Raw genomic sequence first — 27,895 nt, 5'->3', positions numbered from 1 at the left:
CCTGGCCCTGCCCCTCCCTCCGCCCCTGAACTGAGACTTCCGGGCGGGGCGGACCCTGACACTAAGGACTCAGTTCTGCTGCAAACATGGCGCTGCTGGCCCGTGCGTTCTTTGCTGGGGTGTCCCGCCTCCCCTGCGATCCCGGTCCTCAGAGGGTAAGGCAGCGCGGCGCGGGTGAGGGCCAGGCTCGCTTCCACAGGCGAAGCTGAGCACGCAGAGCGCAAGAACAGGGGCCCCGGGCGCAGGCAGCTGAAACAGGGCCTTCGGGTGCAGGGAGGTGACAGATGCCAGGCGTTCCAGGGAGCAGAGGGTGCAAGGAGAGGGCTGAGGAGACCAGAGTTCCGGGATGTAAGGAGTTGTAATGAAAGAGGAGAGCATTCCAGGGACGCAGTGAGGGGAGAGAGACACAGCTAATTTTGAGAAGTCAGGGGTCTCAGGGCGCTGGGAGATGAGAGAATGAGGGGGTGGGGTGGAGGCACGAACTCCCCACAAAGGAACTTTCATTTGTAAATAAACAGGTAATGCTACACGTGTCAGTCTGGATGAACTCTGGTCTGTTCAGTGAACAGCGGGGTTTAGTTGGGAGGTGGAAACCAGAGATTGCTTTGGCAGAAATCCAGGGACCTTTTACCTACTTTTAGCAGTGGCAAACCCTTAGTCAAAGCTAGCCTGAAGGGCATAGCTGCCAATTCTGTGGGTAGGAAAGAGAAGAGAGTAGGCTACTAGGTTGGTTCTGTTTCTGAAGCCTTCCTTGAGCATTGTTGCCCTTTTCCAACCTCCTCTCGCCCCCACCCCCACCCACAGTGCCTTGTTTTGTGGGACATGGCAGGGGTGACTTCATTTTCTATAGTTATTTTTCCAAAAAACAAAGGCACGCAAAAAGGATAATAAATGAAAGCCCTAACCTTGTGGAAGTTGGCTCTCACCTTCTACCTTGTGAAGTTAGTTCTCACCTTCTACCATTGGATCCCAGGGTCCAACTCTTGCTTGTCCGGCCCAAGTAAACAAGCGAGATGTAATGAAAGTAATTTGAAAATATCAAACCCAAGCCACATTTGGATTCACCTTCTAGGGGTGCATCGCGGTGGAATCCACGTTGTTTCCCTCCAGCTTATATTGCTTCACCTGCCAACATTTCTCCCACCGGGTCAACAGTGGAAGTGAAATATATAAGTGAAGGAACCAGGGGAGAAATCGAAGAGGAAGAAGAAAAACCAAAAAGCATTAGGTCAAGACAACCCATGCCCCGTTAAAAATCTTTAGCTAAAAATCAGAATTTCCTTATCCCAGTAGAGAAGTCAGTCCATTCATTGATACCCCATCTCTACCTGCTTTGAGTTTGATAGACAGGCCCTGCAGTGTTCACTTTAGAAAAAAATGTGGGGTGATCCAAAGAACTGGGTACTGGAGGGCAGGGAGCTGTGAGAGGCAGGAGTGGGGGGCATGGAGGTGCAGAGAAACAGGAGGCTAAACAGGTCAGGACACAGGCTAGAAAGAGGCTCCAAATGTTAAGACAGAAATAGGTGTGGTGGCTTCTTCAAGTCAGAGCACCTTTTTCTGGAAAGAGTCTGTTCACTGGTCCAGTTGAGTTGATACTGTTTCTCTTTTCAAAGATAATGCCGCATGGCAAAGACAAACAGACAAAACCTCCACATTCCTTTCTGAGAACTGGTACTTTTCCAGGCCCGCAGATGCTCTTAGCGTCGCAGCAACAGAGTCACGGGTCAGAATCCCACTCTTTTGACACCACCGGACAGCACATTTCAGGAAAGAAAAAGTAATCAAAAAGAATTGCAACCTGACGTTTTGAAATTCATTTGCTTAAGAAAAATGTTAGAAGTCAGGTGTAGTGGAGCACACCTTTAACCCCAGCAGTTGGGAGACAGAGTCAGGTGGATCTTTGTGAGTTTAAGGCCAACCTGGTTCACACACTGAGTGACAGTCAGGGATGTGTAGAGAGACTCTATTTACAAAACACAATAGAGGTGCCTGTCTCCTTGACATATGAAGGCAGGAATTAAAAGCCTGTGGGGGAAGGAATAACATCTGTGCATTGGAGGCTACCAAGCAACATCATGGTTTCGAGGGTAAATATATTATAGCTAAAACCTCATGTGTGAGAGAAATGTTCCAGTTGTCCTAAGCTCTATCTGTGAATGCTATTTCACACTTAACCTTGACCTAGGAAGGCCTGAGTTCAATCCAGTAAACATCTAGTATTCCCTCTGCTGAGAAGGACCTTGCCCCTTAGTTTGCGTTTCATTCTCTGATAAAACATTTAATTTAATCAGTTGTTAATTATGAAATGTGATTGAGGGCTTTCTTCAGAGAGACTCCCTGGCTGGAGAGGGAAGCCTGCATTCCGTGTGGAAATATCCTAGTTACATTTCCAGAGCATGGCTGGTAACTTATGATTGCACTTTGAAATACATTTAGTGCAACCAAAACAGGTGTAACCAAGAACTGGAGCAAAAGGCGATGCCGCCGTGTCTTGCAGCAGGACGAATAAAATTCTATTATTCCTTCTGTAATTCCGTTACATCTGGTTAGCTCACTGCTTGATCCTAGCACAGGGCCTGGCACAGAGTAAACACGGAAGAGGCGTGTTACGTGGGTGACTGTGCGTACCATGTGGAGTTGGAAATTTTATCGCCGTGGTGCACAGAACAATGTGTGGAAAATGATAGTTCAATGAGATACCACCAGCTCCAGCGGACTGAAAAATGTGGTGTATTATAAAGCACAGAGGAACGAAACTGTGTGCAAGGGAGGCAGGAAAGGCTGCCTTCGAGGTGGATCCTAGCACTGGCTTGTGAGTCCAATGTCAGATTGCAAGGCCCGCAATTTCAGCCTAGGGCAGGAGAGATGGTTCTGTGGTTATGATTGCTTGCTGCTTTGTCGGACGACTGAAGCTTGTTGTACAGTACTCACATCGGCTAGTCACGAGCACTTGTAAGAACAGCTCCAGGGAATCTGACACCTACTTCTGCCCTTGCTGGGCACCTGCCTTCGTTATTGTTGAGGCACCATGACCAAAGCAACTCATAGCAGAAAGCCTTTAATTGGGGCTGCCTTACAGCTTCACAGGTGAGTCCATTATCGTCGTGGCAGGGACCATGGTGCTGGAGAGGTAGCTGACAGTTCTGCATCTGGATCTGCAGGAACACTCTAGGCTTGGCATGGGCTTTTGAAACCTCAAAGCACACCCCCAGTGACACACTTCCGCCCACAGGGCCACACCTCCTAATTGTAATTCTTTCAAATAGTTCTACCCCCTGTAGATGAGCCTATAGAGACCATTCTTGTACAAACCACCACGGCACAGCACAGCGCACACCCGTACATACAAACACACAGACACACACACATTAGTTAAAAAGTATAAAAAAAAAAGATAATTTCAGCCTGAAGAATAACGTTCCTCAACGAGTGAAGGTCATTCCCTGTTTCTGAAAGTCCCTATGAATTGATGTATAGAGTTTGTGTCTTCGGACCTAGAAAAAAATACACGAGGTTCTTCATCTCAGCCTACGGACATTGGAGAGCTTGGGGATGACGTTGGAGGAATCTTTTCCATTCAGGAGAAGATAACCCCAAAGTATCACTGTTTTATTTTTATCTTTTCACTTGAAAATATTTATTTTTATTTCATGTGTATGAATGTTTTATTTTTCTGTGTGTCTGTGCCCCAAATGCATTCCTGATGACTGCCGGGGGTCAGAAGAGGCCATCACTTTCCCTAGAACTGGAATTCTAGATGGTTTTAGTCACCATCCAGGTGCTGGGAACCAACCCAGGTCTTCAAGAAGAGCAATATGGCCTCTTTACTGCCGAACCGTCTTCTCCTGCCCCCATTTGAAATCCTTTTGGGTACAGGCTTTTGGGTAGCCTCAGATTCATGTTGACTCTCCTTGCCTCAAACTCAAGTGCTAGGATTAAAGTCATGTGCATCTCCCATCTTTAAGTATCTCTGTTTTTAGGTTAAGGTTTGTTCTGAGATCCAGCTGTGCCCTGTGAACTGCTGTGCTTCTGAACCGGTCCTAGTTACCACCTCAGAATGGTGTCCCAGTGTTGTCCAGTGGGGTAGCTAACTCCCAAGGGGAGGTAGGCCTTAGAAGCGTCTGTCCAGTGATTATCATCACAGTTTTCTGGATAGATGAAGCAGCTCTGTGGAAACATTGTACCTCAAAGCAGAAAGGGCTGGGGTTTCAGAACAGTCCCTGAGGTGCCATGAAGTTCTAGGCAAGAGAGTAGCTTCTGTGTAGGTTCAGACTAAGTCCAGGTGGTGATAGCTAGGTTCCTGGGCAACTGTGACTGCCTTGAAGGACTTAGAGTTTCCCCGGGAAGGCAGTGGTGTGGTGGCAAAGATGGAGACGAGCTGTCCACACTGGCTGGTCTTCCCAAATGGGAGGTGATGTGGCTTCAGGTAATGGGTTGCAGTGGAGATTAGAAGTAGAATGGGGTTCTATTCTATTCTAGTGAATGGTTAAGACAGGAGTTGGTGGGGAGAGGGATCAGGCTTCTCTGAGGGCCGCCATTAACATCTTATCAGATCCCCCCTGCACTTGCCACAGGCACCCTGGGTGCAGCTGTGTCCTCCTTCTACCTGTAACAATGCCCTACCTTCATTCCGTGTCATACTATAACTGCACCAAGGCTTAATGGACTATACATTTCACTTCATTTGTTTATCCCTTTCCCCCAAATCTAATCTCACCATGGGTAGAATAGTATATCTTTTTGTCTGTCCATTGCTGTACTATCATTGCCTACAATAGTGCTCGGGGCATAGTCGATGCTCAATAAAAACTTGCTAAGTAAGTGGATGAACTTTACCCTACCGTCTGTTTTCTGTCTAATACTTTCCCACATAAGCAAATCCTCAAATCCAACCAATCCTTTTCATAAGAGCAGTGGCTCTGATGTTTGCTCCAATAATGACAGTCATATGTTTCACTTGGCTTATGTAATAGGGAGTGAGTCGAAGATGTCTCCAAGGCAGGTAGAAATGAAGACTCCAGGGGAGCACCTCAGACGGTTTCCTAATTCGAGGCTGATTTCATCTTCTTTTATTGTGCAGTATTGGGAAGCATCTAAGTGTGCAGACAGATAAGAACTGTAATAACGGTAGGGAGTACACCCCAAAGCACAGAGTAATGACTTTTTCAAAAACTTTGGCTCATTGCTATGGGATGTGCCATTACTCAGAAATGTAATTTCTGCCTGGCTCCTGGCAACTGCATGATTCAGCCTAGCCTTTGGAGCTTGGAGTCCAGCAATGCCTTTTCTTTTACATTCAGGCTGGTTGCTGTGGCAACAAGATCTGAGCTCCTCAGAAACTCAGCACTCCAGCCTTCTGTGAGGCACTCTGCTGTAGGTTATAGAGTGGGCAGGCATGCTCAGGTGGTCCACACGGTTACAGAGATGTGCTTAACATGGCCCGTGAAGAGCCCAGCGTGACAGAGCTTGGACAATTTAGTTGTTTAAGTTTGTAGGCTCATGGTTGACATTTGGGGTGCTTGGCAGGTCTTCCCTTCTAAGAACCTACACGAGAACGTGGGAGAGAAGCTGTCCCTGTGTTTCCACATGCCTCCTGCTAAGAACCATAGGTGCTCTGCTGAAAAGGCAGTGTTTGGACTTAACCAAAAAGATCTCGTGGCTGGCACAGAGAAGCGCATTCTGGCAAATGGACAAGAATTGCAAGCAGCAAAGGAAGGCTTAGTGGGCAGGCAGTACAGGGAGTGCTCTGGGAGTGAAAGATAAAAGTCAACGTGTATAAAGATACGAATTTTCAAACACATACTTTGAAACACACAGCTAGCCAGTTTTTGCCAAGCATATGTTATATGACAGCTAAAGAGTAGTCTGCACAAATGCCCACTTTTGTATGAATCTGAGTCAGAGTAAATTTGATTTAAAAATATTCACCTGACACAAATCAACTGACACTCAGCCCCACCCCCTCCCTGAAAGAACCATGGAAGGAGTTCGTTTTCTGTGATGGAACTCCCAGCCACATGTTAACCGAGGAGGCATCCTGAACTGTTTCTGTGCTGTGTTTCTAGAGTGTTGTCTCCATCTCCAACCTTCCTGTACTGTGTGCCTGCTCACGTGATTCACTTTTGTGTTGGATATTTCAGATGAAGTATAATCTTAATGAACATGTTGAATACTCAAGCAGTGTTATGCTGTGCCCATCTCGAACTCTTCTGAGTATGCTACACTGGCTAGTTTCCTGTGGATTGTTCCAGAAGCCTTTGTGTTTGTGCCAACACATATGGGAAGACAGCCCTTTATAAAAGGCACACAGATTGTGCGTCACTTCCTTTGCACCTTTCTCTTAACAAATGATGCTTCACTCTGTTGATATTCAACATACATGGTTGAGCAATTGGACAAACTGGCAGTGTTTGCCTTCAGCGTGCGAGTTGTGTGCTTTTAATAGGTAATAGGTCCATGCTTTATAAATAGCTGAATGTATGAGGACACTCTCATCAACTTTTGTAAAGAGGTAGGTAAGGATATCAATCTGTTTTCAATGCTGGCAATATAACCCAGGGCCTTGTACATGCTAGGCAAATGATTTACCACTGAGCTCACCTCTTGCCCCTTAACAAGTATCTTTGAACAAAATGGCCCTTTACCGCCCTCTTAATGAGTGGATACATTTTTGAATGTGGAAGGACTAGATCAATGTTTTATGTAACAGTTTGATCGATATTGCCAAATCGACCTCCAGAGAAGTGGGCACTAAATGGGAGGGGAAATGTTGATAATTTGCCTGGTTTTGACTGGTGATTCTGCTAAATGGAAAATGAGTAACTCAGGCTGGAGAGAAAAATAGAGCAAAGGTTAGAAGGTGAAAGTTCTTGGCAAGCTTTGGGAATGCTGCAGCATTAGTAACTGTAATGTGTCTAGTTGGAACTGATATGGTATTGTTATTGAAGAGCAAGCTGAGGCCACACTAGATGGGTGGCTTTCAAGACCTGAGTACAATTCCCAGAACCCATGTAAAACTGGGTCAGGTAGTAGATGTTTACAACCCCAGTGCTTGGGAGCCAGAGCTGGGAGAGCTCCTGTAGCATGCTGACTAGACAGTCTAGTCTAATCAGCATTTCCCAGGCCAGTGACAGACCCTGCTCCAAAAAACATGGTGGACAATTGCTGAGGATGATATCCAAGGTTTATCTTAGGCATGCGCATGTGCCCTCTCCCCCTCCCTCTCCCCCCTCCCCTGCTCTCCCTCTCCCTCTCCCCCTCCCTCTCCAATACACACACACACACAATGGGAGAGAGAACAGAGATAGACAGAAGTAGAGAAACAAAGTGACTGGCAGAGAGGGAGAGAGAGGTTTTGTCTTTGATTCTGGATGTATCCTTGTTTTTGGAGGTATGCATTTTTATTGTGGAGACCTGATCAACAGCCATGACGTTGGTGGTAAAATAGCTGAGCTAACAGTTTTTAAATATCTATCTGTTCAGCCTCATAACTTCCTGTGAAAGTCTTTTGCTTAATGAATTTTACAGATTTGAAATTTAGCTTTCTTTTTTAAATAGAAACCTAGCATGTTTAAATACTATTTTCAAAAAGATATTTATATATGGAAATGCCAAAAACTTATTTGTGGTACTAAAAGCAAAACAACACAAACAATGGCCTCTACAAAAACCCCAAACTTGTCCCACCGCTTTTTTATACTGATGCTTCGGTTTATATAGACAAGAGTTCTTACTGAAATGCCTCAGGTCACTAAAGGTCCCTTAAATGGAGGAGGCCACTAAAGTGGAAGGACATGCAGGTTGCAGAGGCTGGGCAGGCAGCAAAACTTGCCTCAGGTGGTCATGGTTCAAGGTTATGCTTACTCAATAGTTTTGCCATGAATTCTGAGTTTTCTTTGAATTCTCCTAACATTTTAGTGTTGATTCAAGGTTTCAAGACTTTGTGCTAGCTTCACAATACATATCTGGCTCAAGATTGCCAATGCATGTATCTTTTAGTTAATTTACTTATTTTAGGCTAACAAAATATCCTTAAATTAGGTATGAATCTCATGTTTTTTCATCCCTCACACAAAGGACAAAGACAATATTCCTTCTGACTTTCCATTTTGAGGAGGATACGTGTGATCACCCCCAGTATCCTCGCTGGATATGAAGTGGGAGGCTGATGAGTAAGGGGACAAAAGGGGGTGAGAGCAATTTTCCTAAGGCAGATTTAGAGCTCAACACGTAGTCAGTTGGCATATCCAAAATAGGAAGATTTTACAAAGTTCAGGACATGAAAGGTCTACCAAGAAATTAATGCTGGTAAGAAAGGTATTATTTCCGATTAATAAAAACAAAAAGCCCAATTCACTTCTACATAAGCCATGTATAGGAAAACCACAATGTGAGATTTGAGGGCCATCCAGGGCACATTTACGTTACATCCGATTTTCCTAAGAGAAAGTGGCCAGGTGTACTTTTGGGGAATTCAAGACATTCCCTTATGGAAAGCCTTAGTGACAACCTGGTCCTGTGAGATCTAGTCATGTTCGTGAGTCTTTTTTTTTTTTCTTTTCTCCATCTTTATCAAATTGGTTATTTCTCATTTACATTTCAATTGTTATTACCTTTCAGGGTTTCCAAGCAAACATCCCCCCCAACCCTTCCTCCTCCCCTTCTATATGGATGTTCCCCTCCCCATCCTCCTCCCCTTACCGCCCTCCTAAGAGACAACCTGTGAATAGGCTAAGAGATGGCAGAATTCGTGCTTACACAAGTGCTGTCAGCTGTCAGAAGCAATTAAAATAGCAAGTCAGTGTTTTCCCTTTCAATGGCAGGAAAGGAATTCATATAATTATTATTGATCAATTGCATGAACTTACTAAGACATGCAATGATGCTTTTATTATCAAATATAACATTTTTACCTTTGTTTGCTTCCTCTGCCTGTTAGAAGGCTGATAGAATGCTTTTAAACATATGTAAATGTTCTTATTTAAATACCTAATTATCCTTCACAAAGCTTCAAATTCCTGCACAGATTGACCACAAATAAGTAAAAGTTCACGGCAGAACCTTAGGAACGTTGAAGCACTTCTTTCCCACTATTACCAGATAGTGACATCTCTGTCAGCCCACTTGCGTCCATTTCCTGATTCATCATACTAATGGAGTCATTGTGGAGGTGGGTGGAAGTCTTAAGCAAATCTGCCGGTTATGAAGAAAAAGATGATTGTAGGTTGCTTGTATTATCGTTTCGTGGCAAAGAAGATACAGAGAGAGAGAAAAAAAAGCAGTGTTCGTTAATGTGATGATGGAATTATGATGAAGATGAGATGTAACCCAGATTTGCAAAACTTGACCTTTGGCGATGATTTTGCCTGATTATTAAATAAGATACTAGCCAAGTAGATTTTGAAAATACTTAAAAACTAATATAAAAAATATTCATGACCCCATCGCTTAGAGATGATAACCGAGTATAGGAGACTCTGAGGCCAGACACATCTTGGATTTGAGGCAAGTCTTTACCTCATATTATTATTTGTTATAAATTTATTATGTTAAAATTTTTATTCATGCATCTGTGTGAGTATATGCCCTATGTTAGGAGTGCTTCATATCATGAAGAAGGTGTCAGATTGCCTGGAGCTGGCCTTACAGGTAGTTATGTCTGAATGCTGGAATCTCTCCAGCTCTCTTACTATCTTAAAAAGTAGGTTATTTGGCCATGTAGAGTTTCATTTTCGTGGTGTGAAAATGAGTCTGACAACAGAATTTGCATCATAGCTGTTATCTACAGGCAGCGTGGTCAGGCACTGTATAGATCACTGCTTACTGTTACTCTCTTCTTGTCTTTGTCCTGACTATATGTATATGTACAGACCCATCTCTACATATATCTGTCTATATATTTATCAAGACCAGGTAGCTTCAGACTTGCTATGTATTTGGAGATGACCCTGAACTTTTCACCCCCAAGCCTCTACGTCTGTGGTATCGTGATTAGAAGTCTGTCCTACCAGTCCTACTTTTCTGTATAGTGCTGGCCATTGAACCCAGGGTTACTCTGCAGTACTCTGACATCTGAGCTACATTCCCCACCACTAAACATTGTGGGGGTATTTTTTTGTAATTAAAAAGCTATCGAACCACAATAAATGATGTCTTGTATAAATTCAGTTGGGCAGCATTTTTTTTTTAAATCGTTGCTCACAATCCTAATCATTTCTTTGGGAGTAATTTGAGGATACCATGGCTCAGCTGATGACAGCTCTGTAGCATGCAGAATGGTAGATTAGAATTGTGATCTTGCAACCATGACTTATCTTTTGGGGGAAATGTCGTATCCTTCCCTGGTGTATTAATGAAGCTTGAGAAAAACTTAGCGGTAAGCCAGAGGCAGTGTGTCAGGGTGTTTTAGAAGTGGGCTCCAGAGTTTGCCAGCTTGAATTTGATCCTGCACATGGCTGTGGTGATCACATGATTTGGTACATAATCCTAGCCCATAGTAACTGATAAATGAGTGTTGGTTTTTACTGTATGTTTTGTTCCACACTTGATGTTTGCTTTTATAATTAAAATGTTTGAGAATAGCAGTACTTTTCATGAGTAATTATTTTTTAAACTGTAAATAGAAAACTAAGCAAAAGAAGTATGCTTAAATTAATTTGAATTATTTACCCTTCGTTTTAAGTATAGCAAGAACATTTTACCTGCTTTGTTTATTTATTTATTTTTTGGCATAAAAAAGGCATTTGATAAAGTCTATAAAGAGTTTAAAAATAATTGTTGTCCTGGGGTCTTTATTGTTGTGAAGACACACTGTGACCACATAACTCTTATAAAGGAGAATATTTAATTGGGGCTGGCTTATAGTTCAGATGTAGCTCATTGTTATCATGGTGGGAAACATGGTGGCTCACGGGCAGACATGGTGCTGGAGAGGTAGCAGAGAGTTCTACATATGGCTCTACAGGAAACAGGAAGAGACCATAAGATACTGGACCTGACTTGAGCATCTGAGACCTCAAAGCCTCAGTGAGACACTTCCTCCAACAAGGCCACACCTACCTCAACAAGAACACGCCTCATAACAAACAGTGCCAGTTCCTAACAGCCCATGGGCCCATTTTCCTTCAAACTACCACAGTTGTCTTCAGAAATTCAAATACAAAATGAGGTTTTCATCTAAGTTACTCTTTTGTTAATAGATTGAGCTAAGTGGCCCGGGATGGCCTTGAACTTGCGATCCTTCTGCTTCAGCCTCTGAATGACTGTGGTCGAAGGTGTGTGCCGCTCACCTGGCTCAAATATGTTATTTCTCCCTCCCCCTAAGACAGGGTTTCTCTGTGTACGCTTGGCTCTTCTAGAGCTAGCTTTGTAGACCAGACTGGCCTTGAACTCACAGCGATCTGCCTGCTTCTGCCTCCCACCACCAGTACCTGGATCAAATAGTCTTTTAAAAGACAAAAACCATAAAAGCTTTATGTTTTTTGTGAGTTGAGAAAGACTATCATATTACCAACTTGCTATGCATCTGAGGATGGCCTAGCATCCCTGATCCTATGCATTAGTTCTTCGTATGCTCTACTCCCCCAACTGTATTCTATTATATCATCATCATCATCATCATTGATATTGTTTTATGGTTTTTTGAGACAGGGTTTCTCTGTGCAGCCCTAGCTGTCCTGGAACTTACTTTGTAGGCCAGGCTGATCTCGAACTCTGATCTGCCTCCTGCCTCCTGCTGGGTTTCAAGGCACGCACCACCATTGCCCCTCAAGCTGTATTACTTTTTAAACTTGAATGTGAGTGTAACACCTGAGCATGGCGATGCTACCGTTTGTACCAGGGTACTGTGTACTGTGCACTGCTTCCTTTTCTTACTACTGTAGTTATTTTGCTTACAACAGTGTATGAAACCCATGGAGATGCTTCTGTTGGTCTCATTTTTGTGAGATGAGGAAACTAAGGCACAAAAAAGTTTCAGAACTTACCTACGCTTATACGACCACGGAGGAATTTCTTTCCTATGTTGTCTAAGCTCTTGAGCCCATGCTTCTTAAACCACCTCATTATACTACTTATTCACTTAATCAATGTTCTCATTCCGAAAAACACCTTAAATGCAGTCATGATAGGTAGAAGAGTTCTTCTCTTTTGTAAATACACAGGAGTGCAAGTCTAAACTCTTTTTTTTTCTTCCTTTCAGTTTTTCAGCTTTGGAACGAAAACCCTGTATCAAAGCATCGATGCTCCACAGTCTAAATTCTTCCCACCCATTTTAAAGCCTATGCTACCACCTAATGCCTTTCAAGGAAAAGTGGCTTTCATCACGGGAGGAGGCACTGGCCTTGGCAAGGCAATGACAACTTTCCTGTCCAGCCTGGGTGCCCAGTGTGTGATCGCGAGCAGGTAAGTGTCACTTGAGAGTCTGTAAAGAAGCTGCCTGTGTCACAGTATTAAAAACAGGGCCATTTACATAAAATATTCTGTAGGTAGATTAAATAAGTTTCCTTGGAAAAATTCAGTTGCAGTTTGATTCATAAAAACAGTGGCAGTTATGAAACTGATGGTGCTTGCAGTTTCCATTTTCTGAGTATGAAGGTGGCGTTTAAAATGCCTCCATTGAAGTGGTTTTCATTTCTCTTGGAGTCCTTATCCTTTTTTGCTAATTCGATTGATAATTAACCTCATACCAGAAGAGTGGATGCAGCCCTGGTGGTTGTTTTACGGTAGATAAGAGTTACAATGTGTAAGTTGTGATGGCTATAAACCACACAGGCAGAAGTTCTTATGTGGGCGTATCCTGGCACCATCTGTGACATCTGAATCTTTAGATCCTTGTTAAAATCTTTGCCCATTTCATCATCTCAGTGACAGTTAGCAGTCTGCCATTCACAAATGAAATGCAAACTGGACAGAGTGTTTATTTTGTTCTTAGTGTTGCAATGCGTAAGAATTTTGAGATATTATTTTCACTTTAATGCTGTATAGTTGGCATTCATGGTTTGTTTGTGTTTTGTTTTCTTTCAAGGATGTAAGACTGATCACGTAGAGTTATCCAAACTCATAAATTTAATGTGAAACCTATGCATATTATAACAGGAATACATTTCTTTGGTTGAAGAATGAATATAATGATTCTAATCAAGGAAGTAACGTAAATCAATAAGTAAGTCAGGGGTAGTTGCACATACCTGCAACCCTAGCACGTGGGAGATAGAAGTGGGAGGATGAAGGATTCAAGGTCACACTGTTTAATAATAGAGTTGAAGACAGCATTGATTACATAAGTTCTTTTTTCTAAAACAAAACCTTCCTAAATAATTTGATGTGTAGATAATGCTATATAAAAGTGACTAGTACCATGAATTCACTTCATATATTTAAAAGCAACCTTTATTTGCCTGATGTAGTTGTCATCTTGCAGGCTTACTGCTGAATGAACTCACCCTTTCTGAACTCTGGCTGGTTGGCTCAACTCAGCTGTTCAAACCCCTCTCCAAGCTGACTGATTCAGTCTGGTTTCGCTCAGCTTCTCGCTGAATTGATCTGCTTGGCCACAAATGAACTAGCAATCTGTTTAATCCGCTGGCTCCTTCTCATTCTCTGGCTCATTCTTCCTTCACCCGTTTCTAGCTTGCTCTCTCTGCAATCTGTCTCTGTAAAACTGTAGCAGGAAAAACTGCTTCCTCTCACTCTCTCCCTGCTGCTGCCTTAAGCCCCCCTTCTTCTTGGGCTGAGAGTTGGGTATATCCCATCCTGTCGAATCTTTCTCTGATTGCTCAGTGGTTAAGAGCACTGACTGCTCTTCCAGAGGTCCCGAGTTCAATTCCCAGCAACCACATGGTGGCTCACAACCATCTGTAATGGGGTCTGATGCCCTCTTCTGGTGTGTCTGAAGACAGCTACAGTGTACTCACATACATGAAATAAATAAAGCTTTAAAAAAAAAACTCAGGGTGTATCTGTATTCCAGCCAGACCATACTAAAATCCAGAGCAGCCATGTTGCTGGATTAAAATTCCTCTACACAGGGGCTGGGGATTTAGCTCAGTGGTAGAGCGCTTACCTAGGAAGCGCAAGGCCCTGGGTTCGGTCCCCAGCTCCAAAAAAAAAGAACCAAAAAAAAAAAATTCCTCTACACAGATATATTTCAACTTAACTTTAAAAATGAAATTAATCAACTTGATTTTCATGTAAGTATAAATTTCATACTTTCGCAGAAATGTTTTTCTTTAAACTGTCCCTTGTCTGTGTTCTTAGAGAACAAAAAAGAACAATACAATATAAAAGCATTTTAGGACTCATGTGAAGTCCCCTAAGAATGTGCTTATTTCTAGGAATATTGATGTTCTGAAAGCTACTGCAGAAGAGATTACTTCTAAAACTGGAAATAAGGTATGCTTAGCAGCAACCCTTTAAATCTGATGTGGGGATTATGACGCATTTATATAGGTTATTTGTGGATTTTGTCTTAGGAAGCCTGGAAATGGCTGAGTTTTCATCATTTTGCAGGTCTATGCGATTCGGTGTGACGTTCGAGATCCTGATATGGTACACAACACAGTACTGGAGCTGATCAAAGTTGCAGGGCATCCTGATGTAAGTGCAATGGGGCCGAAGCCTTTCAACGCACAGGGCTTTGATTCTGAGACCATCACCAGGATGCACACAGGGAATGAGCTGTTGAAATGAGAAGGGCCATGGTTGGGGAAAGCCAGCTCTGTTTCATGCAGAGAAAAGATTAGATGGACTTTCTATGCCATTACCGTACAGGAATACTTAAAAAACACATTTGTAGTCACAGATCAAACTTGATTATGCTTTATTTAATGAGATTATACAATAGCAAGAGGAGTCATCCAAGAGCACAGTAGCTGGTTTTAGTGATTGGTTGGGTTAGCTTTTCCTGATAACTGTCGGTGTGTCTCAGGGGAAGAGAATGGTGCAGACCAGGGAAACGGTCGGAAATACCACACTTCTGTTTCCTGGGCCTGAGCGGAAACTCAGTGTTCAGTAATGAGTACTTCGCTGTTCCATGGCTCATTTATGAGAGAAAGCCTATTTCTTCCAATAGTCTCAAAGAGAACACTTCCCTGTGTTATAAGCCATTTCGGAGGGATCCCTAACACTGAAGGGGTCTCTTCAGTCCTGCAGTGCCTCGGAACCCAGCGGATCCTTCCCTGGGAGTGAGGAACCAGGCCGCCAGTGAGCAAGTTCATTACTTAAAACTAAAGCACAGAATAACTTAAAAGGCAATTTCATTTTGATAATCTGTGGGTGGAAGGTGACATAGAGATTCCTTCTCCATGTACCACAGGCTAGCTCAAACTTCCTATGTACCCCAGGCTGGCTTTTAATTCTCAAGCCACTGCCTTCCAAGTGCTGGGATTGCAAGTGTGCACCCACACAGCTGTCTCAAAGGCATCTCGTGGTTATTCAGAGTAAAGTGTGGTTACCTGGTAAGTAAGCTGACCTACTTTTGTCATCTCTGTAGTCTACACTAGTTTAAAGGCAGGGCTGGGAATTCTGAGACTGGGAAGTAATACAGTTCGTCTTTACAGACTCCAGAAACATGCAAGTCAAATGAGTCTGGTGGATTGCCTCCCAGCGACTGTGGCGTTCAGATGTGCGTGCTAACACCTTGCCTTGTGTATTCCAGGTGGTGATAAACAATGCGGCAGGGAACTTCATTTCTCCCAGTGAGAGACTGTCTCCCAATGGTTGGAAGACCATAACTGACATAGTTCTCAATGGTACAGCCTATGTGACGCTAGAAATTGGAAAGCAGCTAATTAAAGCACAGAAAGGTAGGTCCGTTTATTCCTCCTGTGTTTATTGTGGGGGGAAGAGGGCTTTTTTTCAGTTGAGGCAGTACTAAGCCCTGACATAATTCAAGATGTAAATGAAATAGCCTGTCCTCACACATCTCATAGCCTGAAAATCCATGTTTACCGGAGGCTGTGGTAGAAGACTTGGCGTTTCAAGGGCATTCGGAAATTCCAAGATGGGATTGACTCCTTCCTGTAGCTGACTCCCTAATCATTATTATCTTTCATTTTCACACAGACTCCAATCTACTTTTACCTCCATAGAGGGCTGGTAGACGGGAAGGACAGATATATTTAGAGAATAATAAAGAATTCGATGTGGATAGAGAAGGGGACAGGAAGTAGGAAAAAATTGTGGAGAGGTGCCTAGTCATGTGACTGGGAAAGTCCCCAGTACCAAACTAGGGAGTTAGAGTCCACTGAAGTTACCTTGTGAAGAATGGTGATTTGCTGTAAAATATCACTGACCATATTGTGATGCTGGGAAGTTTGATTTTTGGGGGTGGGGGGTGGGGAGGTCATGTGGAAAGATGGTGTAGGTGATAAGGGAGGAGCCTTTAAAGCTAATAGCAGCAGAACTTATGAGAGGAAGGTCTTTAGCTGGGGTGAATAGTTTGTTTGGAGGGGACATCTTGGAGACTGCAAACACGAGTAGTCAATACCACAAAGAGGCTAGATTTCAGTGGGCACTGCTAGAACATTTTTGTTATGACTGAACCAATTTCTCTATTAAGAGTTATGTCTACATAAATAGAAAATATGTAATGTCTTATATATACTTAACACATACACAGAGAAAGAGATAGATTGATAGACAGACAGACAGACAGACAGACAGACAGAATGTTTTGGTAAATCTCCAACCCCAGTAAGCCCGTGTAAAGAACACACAACTTAGTTACAGTATTTAAGAGCTGCATGGCTAGATTGGGCAGATTGCACTACTCTACTCCCCAACCATGAGATCTCTTGCTACTTGGGGCTCCTCCAGGCTACGTGGTTCTGCTCCGTCTTCCTATCACTTCCTCTTCCTCCATCTTCCTTTTTCTCTTCCTTCCTCTCCCACTCTAAAACCTCCACCTCCAACCCCCCTCCCCCCACTGCCCAGCCACAGGCTCTAACCTTTATTTGACCAATTAAAATGGGAAGAAGAGTTACATGAAATCACTTGAGAACCTGATGGATCCACTCCTCATCTGGACAGCCCCTCTTGAAGAGGCAGAATTATCATCAAAATACAAATAGCACCAATGCAATCCTTTAGAGGGGCAGTGGGAGAGGATTCCTAGAGATTGGTAGAGTGCTTTGTTTATTAGATTCTTGCTGTTGACTTTATGTAACAGACCTGTGCTGTGTGCTCTCCGGAGTAAAGACTACAAGATTGTGCCTCTCAATAATTTGGGGTCACCCACATGTGGCATATATATACACACACATACAGACACCAAAACTAGATAAGATTGATGAAGCTAGAAAATGCATGCTGAAAGGGACTGGATATAGATCTCTCCTGAGAGACACATCCAGAGCATGTCCAATTCAGAGGTCAATGCTAGCAGCAAACCACTGAACTGAGAATAGGACCCCCTTGCGAGGAATTAGAGGAAGGATTGAAAGAGTTGAAGGAGCTTGCAACCCCATAAAAACAACAATGCCAACCAACCAGAGCTTCCAGGGACTAAACCACTACTGAAAGACTATACATGGACTGACCCAGGGCTCCAACTGCATATGTAGCAGAGAATAGCCTTGTTGAGGCACCAGGGAAAGGGGAAGTCCTTGGTCCTGCCAAGGTTGGACCCCCAGTGCAGGGGAATATGGGGAGGCAGTAAGGGGAATACCCGTATGGGGGAGGGGGAGGGGAAGGAATGGAAACTTATGGACAGGAAACCAGGAAAGAGAATAGCATTTGAAATGTAAATAAAGAAATATATCTAATAAAAAATATAAAAAATATAAATTGTGGCTAGGACTTGAGCTTAGGGCACTTTTTCAGAGTAGGTAGAGCACACCAAACAAGGCCAAGGACTCTCAGTGGCTGGAGTGGGCTATGGAGGACATTGTATCTGTTCAGAAACTTGTCTGTGAGGTTCAGTTTCCTCTCCCCAGTGTGGATAATTCACAAACCAGCTTGAGAAGGCTTGGTCAAAGAAGTGTAAGGTGAAAAGCATCATCGAAAGGCACAGCTTTGCAAAAGATGGGAACTCCTTTCCCTAGCACTCAGGGTAAACCTCATCACCCATCTCCACTGTAAGCAAGGCGGATGTGGTTTAGATCTGGACTTTTGTGGCACTGTTAATTTTATTTGCTGATTTATTATTTTCCCAACAGATAGATAGACTTGAGAAGGGAGTTGGAATTGTCAGCTGATTTCCTGCCTGCCTGCTGTTACTTTTTGTGTCCTTTGTCTTGTTGGCACTTACTCTCTCTGTCTCTCTGTCTCTGACTCTCTGTCTCTGTCTGTCTCTCTCTGTGTATGTGTGTATGTGTGTGTGTATGTGTGTGTGTATGTGTGTGTATGTGTGTGTATATGTGTGTGTGTGTAGGTGTGTGTGTATGTGTATGTGTGTGTGTATGTGTGTGTGTATGTGTGTGTATGTGTGTGTGTGTGTATGTGTATGTGTGTGTGTGTGTGTGGTGTGTGCACATGCGTGCGTGTTTTTTCTTTTCTCCCTCTAATTTCTGATCCTGCCTTTATTTCTTTCTCCGTCTCTTCTCCTTTTGCAGGCTTTTCATTTTTGGCTCTCTTTCTGTCTCAGTGATAACTGTCTTTCTCTGCTTCATTATCTCTTATTTCTATTTTCCTCATCCTTAGGATCCTTAGTTTTCTGACTCACTTCCCGTTGTCTTTCATTTTAACACAGACTTCAATCTATTTTTACTCCCCACACTGGATTAAAATTCTATGGGCTTCATTATAAATGTATTAGGTTAAGCTTCTTTAAAAGACGAAGGCCCATTTCTGTTCTTCCTGGTTTGGAGACGCTGACTTCTGTGTGTCTAAGCTGGTCCTGCACTGAGGGGCTCACGTGCTTGTGGTCTCCCAAGCATGCCAGTGTGGGTGAGCCTGGATGTTGGTTTAGGGGGTGCATGTGAGCATATGTAGTCAGTCCAACACGAAAGGTCAATCTAGGAATGTCATGGGCTAGTTGTCCAGTGAGGGCTCCAGCTTCAAGTGAACTCTAGCTTCTTACAGGGTGGAGATGGGCACAGCAAGGGGTTGAGGGTCGAGGGCAGAGTAGCTAAAGTTAGAGTCACAGCTGCAGTGAGACAAAGTTAGCAGTGAATAACTAACAAAGAAGTGTGCCTGGCGTGACTTGTCCCTCTACTGTTCTGGGTCCACTAAAGCCCCACACCCCTTGTCTTTCACACAAGGACATTTTGTACACAAGCTGATTTTAGAGATCGGAAAGGCCAAGTCCAATGTGTAGATGGAGTTGTGAGAATGGCTAAGGTAAGCACGCCTATTTGCACATCCTCAAGTGACAGTCCAGTACCTTCCTCCTCACATGCACTCCGGGCTGAGCTTCTTCTGGTTGTTTCTGTTCTCCGATAGGGCTGACCATGAGAATCTTTAACTATACGGAGGAGAGGAAGATCTTACAGACGTGTGCTTTGAAATGCTTTCTTTCTGGTCCTTCACGTTTAAACCACTTCCTTCTTTCCTCCTGTTGTTTTGAGGCAGTGTTTTATTATGTAGCCCAGGCTATCCTTCAGCTCTTGCTTCAGCCTTGAAAGAGTGGGGATTACAACTGTGTACCACCATACCTCACTTTCAAATGTACAGGAATTAAAATGTGTTTTGTAAAGCATATAAGTGTATTTTATCACACTTTTATAACATTAAACTTACAGATTTTTCATATCTAGTATTTAAGGAAGTAGAAAATCTAGTTTCTTGAAACCCAGAGCACTCTTCCAATTTTTAGTGCATTTAGTTTACCGAGACTCCACTGTGTCCCAGACGCAGCTGCTACGTCTGTGTGTGGTGTCACTTTTAACTCTGACTTTATGGGGTCAATTTAAGAAATTGGGAAACAAGGAAACATGCTCTTTGTCTTTGTTTCTGATATGTCATCCTTCTGTCCATCTGAATTTCTCCCTAATATTAATTTTATTTGGCTTCAAGGCTTGTCTTTAACTTCATTCTGGTGCAGATTAGGGGCTTTGACCTTTCTCTGAATTGGGGTAGAAGAAGACAGCACCTTCAGTTTCAGAATTCTTTGTTGTTGTGGTTGTTGGTTTGGGAGTTCAAAGATCACAGGATTCTTTACTCAGATTCTTAAAGGCTTCACTGTCTTCCTTGTGGCCCCCTGATGAGGGCTAGGTGAAGATGTTACCTGGGCTACCTTACCCGCCCGCTCCCGGGGGCTTCTTGTTTGCTTTTATAGTTTTCTGCCTTCTGTTTACCTCTTCTGGCATTTGTTTGCCTCCTAGAAACTGTAATTTTTTTTTTAACCAAATTAGATTTTTTTCAGTCTATGTTTCTCCCTCCCAGATCTCCGATTACACATATATTCTGCTAAAATGTCCCGTATGTCTGGTCTTTGGCTTGTAGTTAACTGTTTCCCCTGTGACTTTTGTGTTGGGTAGTTTTTATTGTGTTTTCATTGAAGATCTTCCACGGCTAAGCTCATTCCTTTAGTTATAAAATTTCAAATATTTTCTGCCATTGATGTTGTTTCTATTTTGGTATTTTTAATTACTTTTAGCGTTTCATTTATTTATTTGTTTGTGTTTGAGTATGCATACATGTGCACATATGTTTGGATATATTCTGCCGTGAGCATGTAAGGTCAAAGGACAACTTTCAGAATCAGCTTCTCTCTTTCTACTGTATGGGTTCTAGGGGTTGAACTCTGGTCGTCAGGCTTGGCAACTGGCTCCTTTACCCAGATGCTCATATAAGGGGCCTTGTCTTAACTCTTTTAACCTGTTTTCTTTGAAGTCTTTCATCAAGGTTATCATACTACATTTTACAACTCACCTTTAAACTTTATTTGTGAATGTATAGTAGCTTTCTCATTGGTATGATTCTTCTGAGCTGGCTACCAAATGTTTTGGCTGCTCATTTAGGATGCTTACCACCTCCCTCAGCCCTCTGTGAGTTTTTAGAGTCACCGTCTAGATCAATGCTGCAATGGCAGTCGCCTTTTTCTAGATTCCATTGACACTTACCCTCAGGTATATAATGGGGCATCAGCACACACTCAGGGCGACTCTACTATGAAAAGTCATTGAGCACTGTTCCTGTTCACATCCCTTCTCAGAGCTGCTTCTCATCCAGAAAGTCTCAGATGGTGTTAAGCTTATCATCTTAGGATGGCATGCCTTCTCTGCCTGTTCCAAGGTGGCTGGCAGTGACAGTATCTACACCTCTAATACAGTTGTAGTGATGTGTATGAGTCCACCGTGGCTAGAGGTGGAAGCCCTTGATAGTTTAATTCTGATTTCTTTGTGTTGAAGTTGTTCTTGGTCATGGGATGTGTCTCTCAGATTTGGGCCTTTGTATTGAGAGGTCAGGCACAGAATCACAGACAGTGCAGACTGGCCATCCTCAAAACAGTATCTTAGGTTTCCTTTCTGTAAAGAGACACCATGACCAAGGCAACTCTTATAAAGGAAAACATTTCATTGGGGCTGGCTTACAGGTTCAGAGGTTCAGTCCATTATCATCATGGTGGGAAGCATGGCAGTGTACAGTCAGACATGGTGCTGGAGGAACTAAGATTTCTACATCTTGATCTGCAGGAAGCAGGAGAGGACTGTCTTCTGCAGGCAGCCAGAAGGAGGATCTAGACCTCACTGACCAGACTTGAGCATATATAAGACCCCATAGCCCCACCTCCACAGTGACACACTTCCTCTAACAAGGCTACACCTCTTCCAATAAGGCCACACCTATTGATAGTGCCACTTCATATGGACCAAGAATACTCAAACCTACAGACATTAAGACCAGGAGTAAGACGACACACTTTTCTTAGATTACTCTTTCAGCGATGAAGGGTAGTAAACTTAAAAACAAGAGTAGGCCCTCTAGATTTTGTGATTCCTTTCGGCACAGGACCACATTCTTGCCTGTCTTGTTTCTCAGATGTGAACAGAAGTAGCTGCAATGCTGATAACCACATCCTTTAACTTTCCAGGAGCTGCCTTTCTTGCTATCACTACGATCTATGCTGAGAGCGGATCAGGCTTTGTAATGCCAAGTTCTTCAGCCAAATCAGGCGTGGAAGCCATGAATAAGTGAGCACTACTGAGTTAATTGTATTCCTGAAAATAGATAAAGTTCTCTGGCCAAAAGGAAGACTGATTTGGGACAGGCTATGTCTGATCACAAGTTCCTGTGCCATAGGACTGATTTTACTGATGGGGACTTTGATTGATACTCTCCTACTGAATTTTATCTGTTGCAAAATTACAGTATCTTAAGGTCGTTATTATGTTAAAACCTTTCCCTTTTATAAACCTCTCAGGATGGAACGTTTTTAATGAGTTTTGTACTAAAATCAGTTGCACTTCTGAGGAAATAGTATGCTGTTTCTCACAGGCACTGCAAACTCCATACCTGTCTAGGCTATCATTTTCACTGGGTCATGGTAAGAGGAGGCAAATTTGCCATTTCATAAAACACTTTTTTTGGGGGCAGGGTTGTTGAAACTGGGTTTCTTTACACAGCCCCTGGTTGTCCTGGAACTCACTCTGTACACCAGGCTGGCCTTTTACTCACAGAAATCTGCCTGCCTATGCCAACCAAGTGTTAGGTACAAAGGCATGTGCCACCACATCTGGCTACATAAAACATCTTTAACTTTTTAAATATCTGTTTAGGTATATGGGTAGTTTGTCTGCATGCACATTTGTACAACAGAAGACATCATCAGATAGTTGCAAGTTGCAACGTGGGTTCTAGGGATTGAACTCAGGACCTTCAGGAGAGCAGCGACTGCTCTTAACCACTGAGCCATCTCTCCAACCCCCTTACATACAACATTTTAATGCATTGCTATTAGCTTCATTTGGGCTCCATTATGCTTCCTTGTCTGCTTTGGCCCTTCCCTTCCTGTCTATCTTGCTTATTTGGGCTATTTTTTATCTTTTAAGGTAACCTCGCTGTCCTTTTGCAACTGTGTTAAGTACAAATACACACACACATAAGAAACATGCCAGTCCAATCTGTAAAATATGATCCTGTTGAAAAGTAGACGTGTTAAGTACATTTCTAAGCAGGTTCATGTTCACCGTTAATACCGTATTTTCATTTAGGACATTCAGGATTTTGTTTGAGTCTTATTTCCTTTGCAGCCCTGGCCAGCAGTTATGTTAAAGCCTTGTTTTGTTAAACAAGGCTGTGTTACTGTTTTCATTAACTGTGTAATCCATCTCTTGCTCAGTTGATGCACTCGTGACAGTGCTTGCGGACATTGGGATCCAGAGCATAGTCTGTAAGGAAAAGTAATGACTTTTGTAAGTCTAAGCTTGGGCATCAGAGAGTGGTGGGGATGAGCCTGAAGTTCACATGTAAACCAGGTTGGCTTTGAACTCGTCGGAACCCACCTGCCTGTGTCTCCTAAGAGCTGGGAGTAAATGCATGTGTCACCTTGCCTGGCACGTTCGATTTCTTGTTGTACACCGTAGATTTACAGTGCTAAGGATGCTGGAATGTGTTGTGTAATAGAGGATGTAAAGGTACTAGGCGGCCTAGACTCTCAGAGGTTGACAGATTAGCGACATCAAATTGAGAAAAGTGGTTTAATCTTCCTGTACCCAGTTACCCACCTATTGGTAACTCAGGGAGTAGTAGTGACACTTACCTGACAGTGTGTGACTCCTGGGAGGCAGTGAATGTGCACTGAACCCTGGCTATTCATGCTCGAGCATACCGTACTCTGTCTTAGAATGCGCTTTATGTGCTTTAATTTTCGGTATTTTATCTCCCTTAATTTTTAGGTCTCTTGCAGCTGAATGGGGTAGATACGGAATGCGTTTCAACATAATTCAGCCAGGGCCTATCAAAACCAAAGTAAGTTTGATTTGGCACATTATAACACCATGAAGGATGAAAGAACGAAACAGTGATAGATGGGCATTCTCATTGCTGTGTGGGACTTTCCAGGGATGCCTGGATCCCAAACCCTTGTTGTAGAGAGTGTCTTTGCGTTTATCCAGTATAAGTAACTTCATATTCCCAGATACTTACATTATCAATTTTGACATTTTAGTAATTCATTTCTGTTACCATAGATACGTTATTGCCCTACATTTCTTAATATTTTTTGGCCTATTTAAAAATGTATTTTATGCGTATTCATGTATCGCCTACCTTCTTGACTGTGCACCATTTCCATGCAGTGGCTGTAGAGGAAGAAAAGGAAACAGAATGCCCTGGAGTTGGAGTTATGGGTGGTTATGTGTTGCCATGCGGAGGTTGGAAATAGAAGCCTGGGTGTCTGGATGTGTAGGGCTCTGGAGCCAGAAGGTGGTGTGTGTGTGTGGGTCTCTCTCCCAGCTAGGTGTGTGGGTTCAGGCGATGGGGAGAGAACTCAGGCGGGGGGAGGGGGGCGGGGAGGGCGGGGAGGGAGTGTTTCTGCCCGCCTCAGCTGCCTGTTCTGCTCCTTTCTGCTGCTGCTGCTTCAGTTGCTCGGGCAGGGCTGAGCCAGCAGAAGACTGAATCACAGGCAAGGCGTGCAGGGGAGCTTCTGGAGGCCATTTTGGGAGAGCAGATTTCTTCCCCAAGAGGCGGTGTTACCAGTTCTTGTGACAGATGCTCTCAGATGATGGAATAATTCCCGCACACCTTTAATTTTGAACACGACTCTTAAGTACAGTTTTAGGGTGGGTCAGTGTCTGACAGCAGGTACTTCCTATTGGGTTGGCCTGAGAGCTTGGGAAGACCTCATCTACATATTTGGGGGCGTGGTCCTGCTTCTGCTCTGTCTTAAGCCTACATGATCTGTGGTCACATCCTTACCTGTGGAGGAGGGGCTTGAGGCATTGCCCTATGTGACTAGTCTGTCTCAAACCTCTCTACAGGGGTTTGTGGGGGGCTGCAGTTAGTGCGGCCTTGATCTGGGAGGCTGGGAATGCACCTGCCATCCCTATTAGGGTTTCCAGGGATTCAACCTGTCTTGACCAGGAATTAGGGTAACTTTCACAGCTCACCGCCCAACATGGAGGAGCAGCCAGTGCTTGTAACCACTGAGCCACCTTTCCTGCCCAACGTTTGCACGGTTTAAAAGTCCCATTGCTTGTATAGTCTTATTTTTCAGTTGTGGCAATGTCCGTGTATCTGTAGCTTACGACGGCCTCTAGAAGTCTGAGAGGAAGGCTTTCAGGAATGTTCTCTTTGGCTCATTGCCATGTCTCTTCACTTTCAGCCAGTTATGTTTGTCTTTGACTCTACGTCTGGTGAGAATTCCCTCAGGAGGAGCGCACCTCACCAATGTCATTAACCTTGCAGACACCCACAACTCCCAGTCACTTTTATGGGCATCACTTAGAATGGCCACACACTTCTGCTCTCCCACATCGTCTCCTGATGACTTCACTCTTACTTAACATTTATTTCCTTGTAAAGCCAGAATGCATGATTCTTGAGATGCAACTTTGAAAACTCAGGAAATTACATAGACACCATACCAAGGTATAGTCATTGAGTAGTACGTAGTATTAAATTTTACAATGGAAATTGTACTACTTATTTATGAATCTAATAGATAGAAAATGCAAAGAAAGGGTGCCGGAGTGAATGGAAATTGAATATATTCAGTAATAAGAGTCTAATGGCAAAATAACTGAAAGCCAAAGTCCATAATTTGAGTGCCCTCCGTTGCACAATTTCCCAGAAGAACGGTAGTTGCAGAAGCTTCGTTCCTGGACTCCAGTGACTAGGAGAGATCATCTGTTTCTTGTGTTTATTTGTCTTGTGTTTCTTTACTTTTTAAATTTAGTTTTATTTTGTGTGTGTGTGTGTGTGTGTGTGTGTGTGTGTGTGAGTGCACATGTGTGTCTGCATGCACATCAGTGTACCACATACATGCTTGGTGCCACGGAAGTCAGAAGAGAGCAGTGAGTCCCCTCAGAATTGGAGATAGGGATGGCTGTGAACCACCACGTAGGTGCTGGGAATGGGACTCGATCCTCTGCAAGAACCACAAGTGCTCATGACTGCTGAGCCATCTCTCCAGCACCTACATTGCATTTTTTGAGTTCCCATCATATTAAAAAAACTATTGGAGGTTGGGGATTTAGCTCAGTGGTAGAGAGCTTGCCTAGGAAGCACAAGGCCCTGGGTTCGGTCCCCAGCTCTGAAAAAAAAAGAAAAGAAAAACAAAACAAAACAAAACTATTGGAAAAGATGTGAGGACATTTACTTTCAAGAGTCTCCCAAGTAGGAGTGTGTAGTGGAGAAGTGGGGATAGGAGTTGTTCCCAACCAAGAGATATTTCGTCTTAAAGACACAAAAGGGAAGCTGAAGAAGTTTCCTGGAGAGGTCTGATAGCATGAAAGTCGCACCAGCTGCTGCTTTTAGCCTCTGCTGCCTTGGGAGAGCTGCAGGCTCACCCAGCACCTCCAGGGCGAGCCTTCACCTGTGCTAGGGACCCTCGTTTTAAGTCTGCAAGCGTTGACCTCACCTTGCCGTGTCTGCACATCACAGCCCCAGACACTAGCCAGAGTGATTCCCTGCTCCCTCGTTCTCACGTACACTTGGAGTTAATAGCGCTTGCTTTGCCTTTCCTGTTTTTATTTTTAATGAAAAGAGACTAGATAACTTCTCCTAAGCTTCTCATATTTGAATTGCTTTTCTGTGTTTACTGAAGGAAATAGCAATCCACCGTCTCACCCGTTCAGTGTAATCCCAGAGCTCTTTTGGGTGTATTGCTTCATTGGATTTTTTAAATAATGACTTGCCGAGGTCGGAGACATTAAAAACTAAGGTGACAGTTTGCATTCTTGGTAGGCTCTTTCTCCTTTTAAAGGGTAGATTTAGGGAAAATGACTTGTTTTGGCTGAGAGCGAATGTGAAACATTTTGGTGACAGTCTTTGTACAATGCCTAAGCTGTGAGCAGCATATTTTAGTGCAGCTGTGTTTTTTTTTTTTTTTTTTTTTTGTGAAATTGAGAAATAAAACGCATTCAGGCATACATGGAGACACACTAACGTAACTTTTCTCCTTTGTTGTTAAGGGTGCCTTTAGCCGTTTGGACCCGACTGGAAAATTTGAGAAAGATATGATCGAGAGAATCCCCTGTGGTCGGCTGGGAACTGTGGAGGAACTTGCCAATCTAGCGACTTTCCTTTGCAGTGATTATGCCTCTTGGATCAATGGGGCAGTAAGCATTGTAGTGTCTTCACTTTTTGGGGGCTGAGGGAGCACTATTTTGGAGTGGATTAATAATGCTGAATATGGATATGATGTTAAAAAATAGGTGCAAGCAATATAAAATATTCACACATTACTCATCCTAATCCTTTACTCCGTGATAAATTAATTTTATTAAGTGCAAGTTGCCTTGGTGGACATGGTTTAAAGACGATCCTTAAATTGGGTAGAATTTTGTTGGTAAGCGCATTCTAAGCAGAAGGAATAAGTTCAGATTGTATCTCAGTTTTATCTTTTGTGATTTGAGCTTTGAGTGAGACTAGCAAGGAGGTTACATCCAGTTGGGCTATGAAGATAGATAACGGTTGAGAGACTTTTCAAAAGGAGTGAAGGGGTTCGTGCTGTCTTTTCAGGTCATTCGATTTGACGGTGGAGAGGAAGTGTTTCTGTCAGGTGAATTCAACTCTCTAAAGAAGGTAACGGCATTTGGTTCACATATTATGACAGGCTAGGATGCTGGGCTTAATTCAAACCGTGAGCAGACCCAGCTAAATAGACTCTGTTTCTTTCCATCAGGTCACCAAGGAGGAGTGGGATGTAATCGAAGGCCTCATCAGAAAGACAAAAGGCTCCTAAGACGTTCATGGCTTCCTCTGCGACAAACTAAAGTTTAGGGACTATATAGATGGACATTTGAGTTAATAAATTTTTTGTCTGATAATTTTTGTAGTTTGGGGGATCAAA

The 27,895-nt window shown here is 43.3% G+C and overlaps 1 protein-coding gene across 3 annotated transcripts; it reads left to right on the top strand.

Annotated features, from left to right (window-relative positions):
• Positions 1 to 27,880, top strand: Decr1 (2,4-dienoyl-CoA reductase 1). 3 transcript variants are annotated; one of them, NM_057197.2, is made up of 10 exons: positions 42 to 155; positions 12,200 to 12,402; positions 14,334 to 14,391; positions 14,509 to 14,595; positions 15,656 to 15,803; positions 21,974 to 22,073; positions 23,778 to 23,850; positions 27,015 to 27,161; positions 27,565 to 27,627; positions 27,728 to 27,880. In NM_057197.2, exons 1-10 carry the CDS (start codon positions 87 to 89, stop codon positions 27,785 to 27,787), a joined length of 1,008 nt encoding a protein of 335 aa, NP_476545.2. In that variant the 5' UTR covers positions 42 to 86; the 3' UTR covers positions 27,788 to 27,880. The 3 variants fall into 3 exon arrangements, with proteins under 3 accessions (XP_063143156.1, XP_038965094.1, NP_476545.2); XM_063287086.1 differs by lacking the exons at positions 21,974 to 22,073; positions 27,565 to 27,627; positions 27,728 to 27,880 and having other exon boundaries at positions 1 to 155; positions 27,015 to 27,047; XM_039109166.2 differs by lacking the exons at positions 14,334 to 14,391; positions 14,509 to 14,595; positions 15,656 to 15,803; positions 21,974 to 22,073 and having other exon boundaries at positions 1 to 155; positions 27,728 to 27,872.
• The last annotated feature ends 15 nt before the right edge of the window (positions 27,881 to 27,895 follow it).

The sequence above is a fragment of the Rattus norvegicus genome, chromosome 5 (assembly GCF_036323735.1).
Source record: "Rattus norvegicus strain BN/NHsdMcwi chromosome 5, GRCr8, whole genome shotgun sequence".
Taxonomy (NCBI): Eukaryota; Metazoa; Chordata; class Mammalia; order Rodentia; family Muridae; genus Rattus; species Rattus norvegicus.
This window is presented reverse-complemented; position numbering and strand designations above follow the sequence as displayed.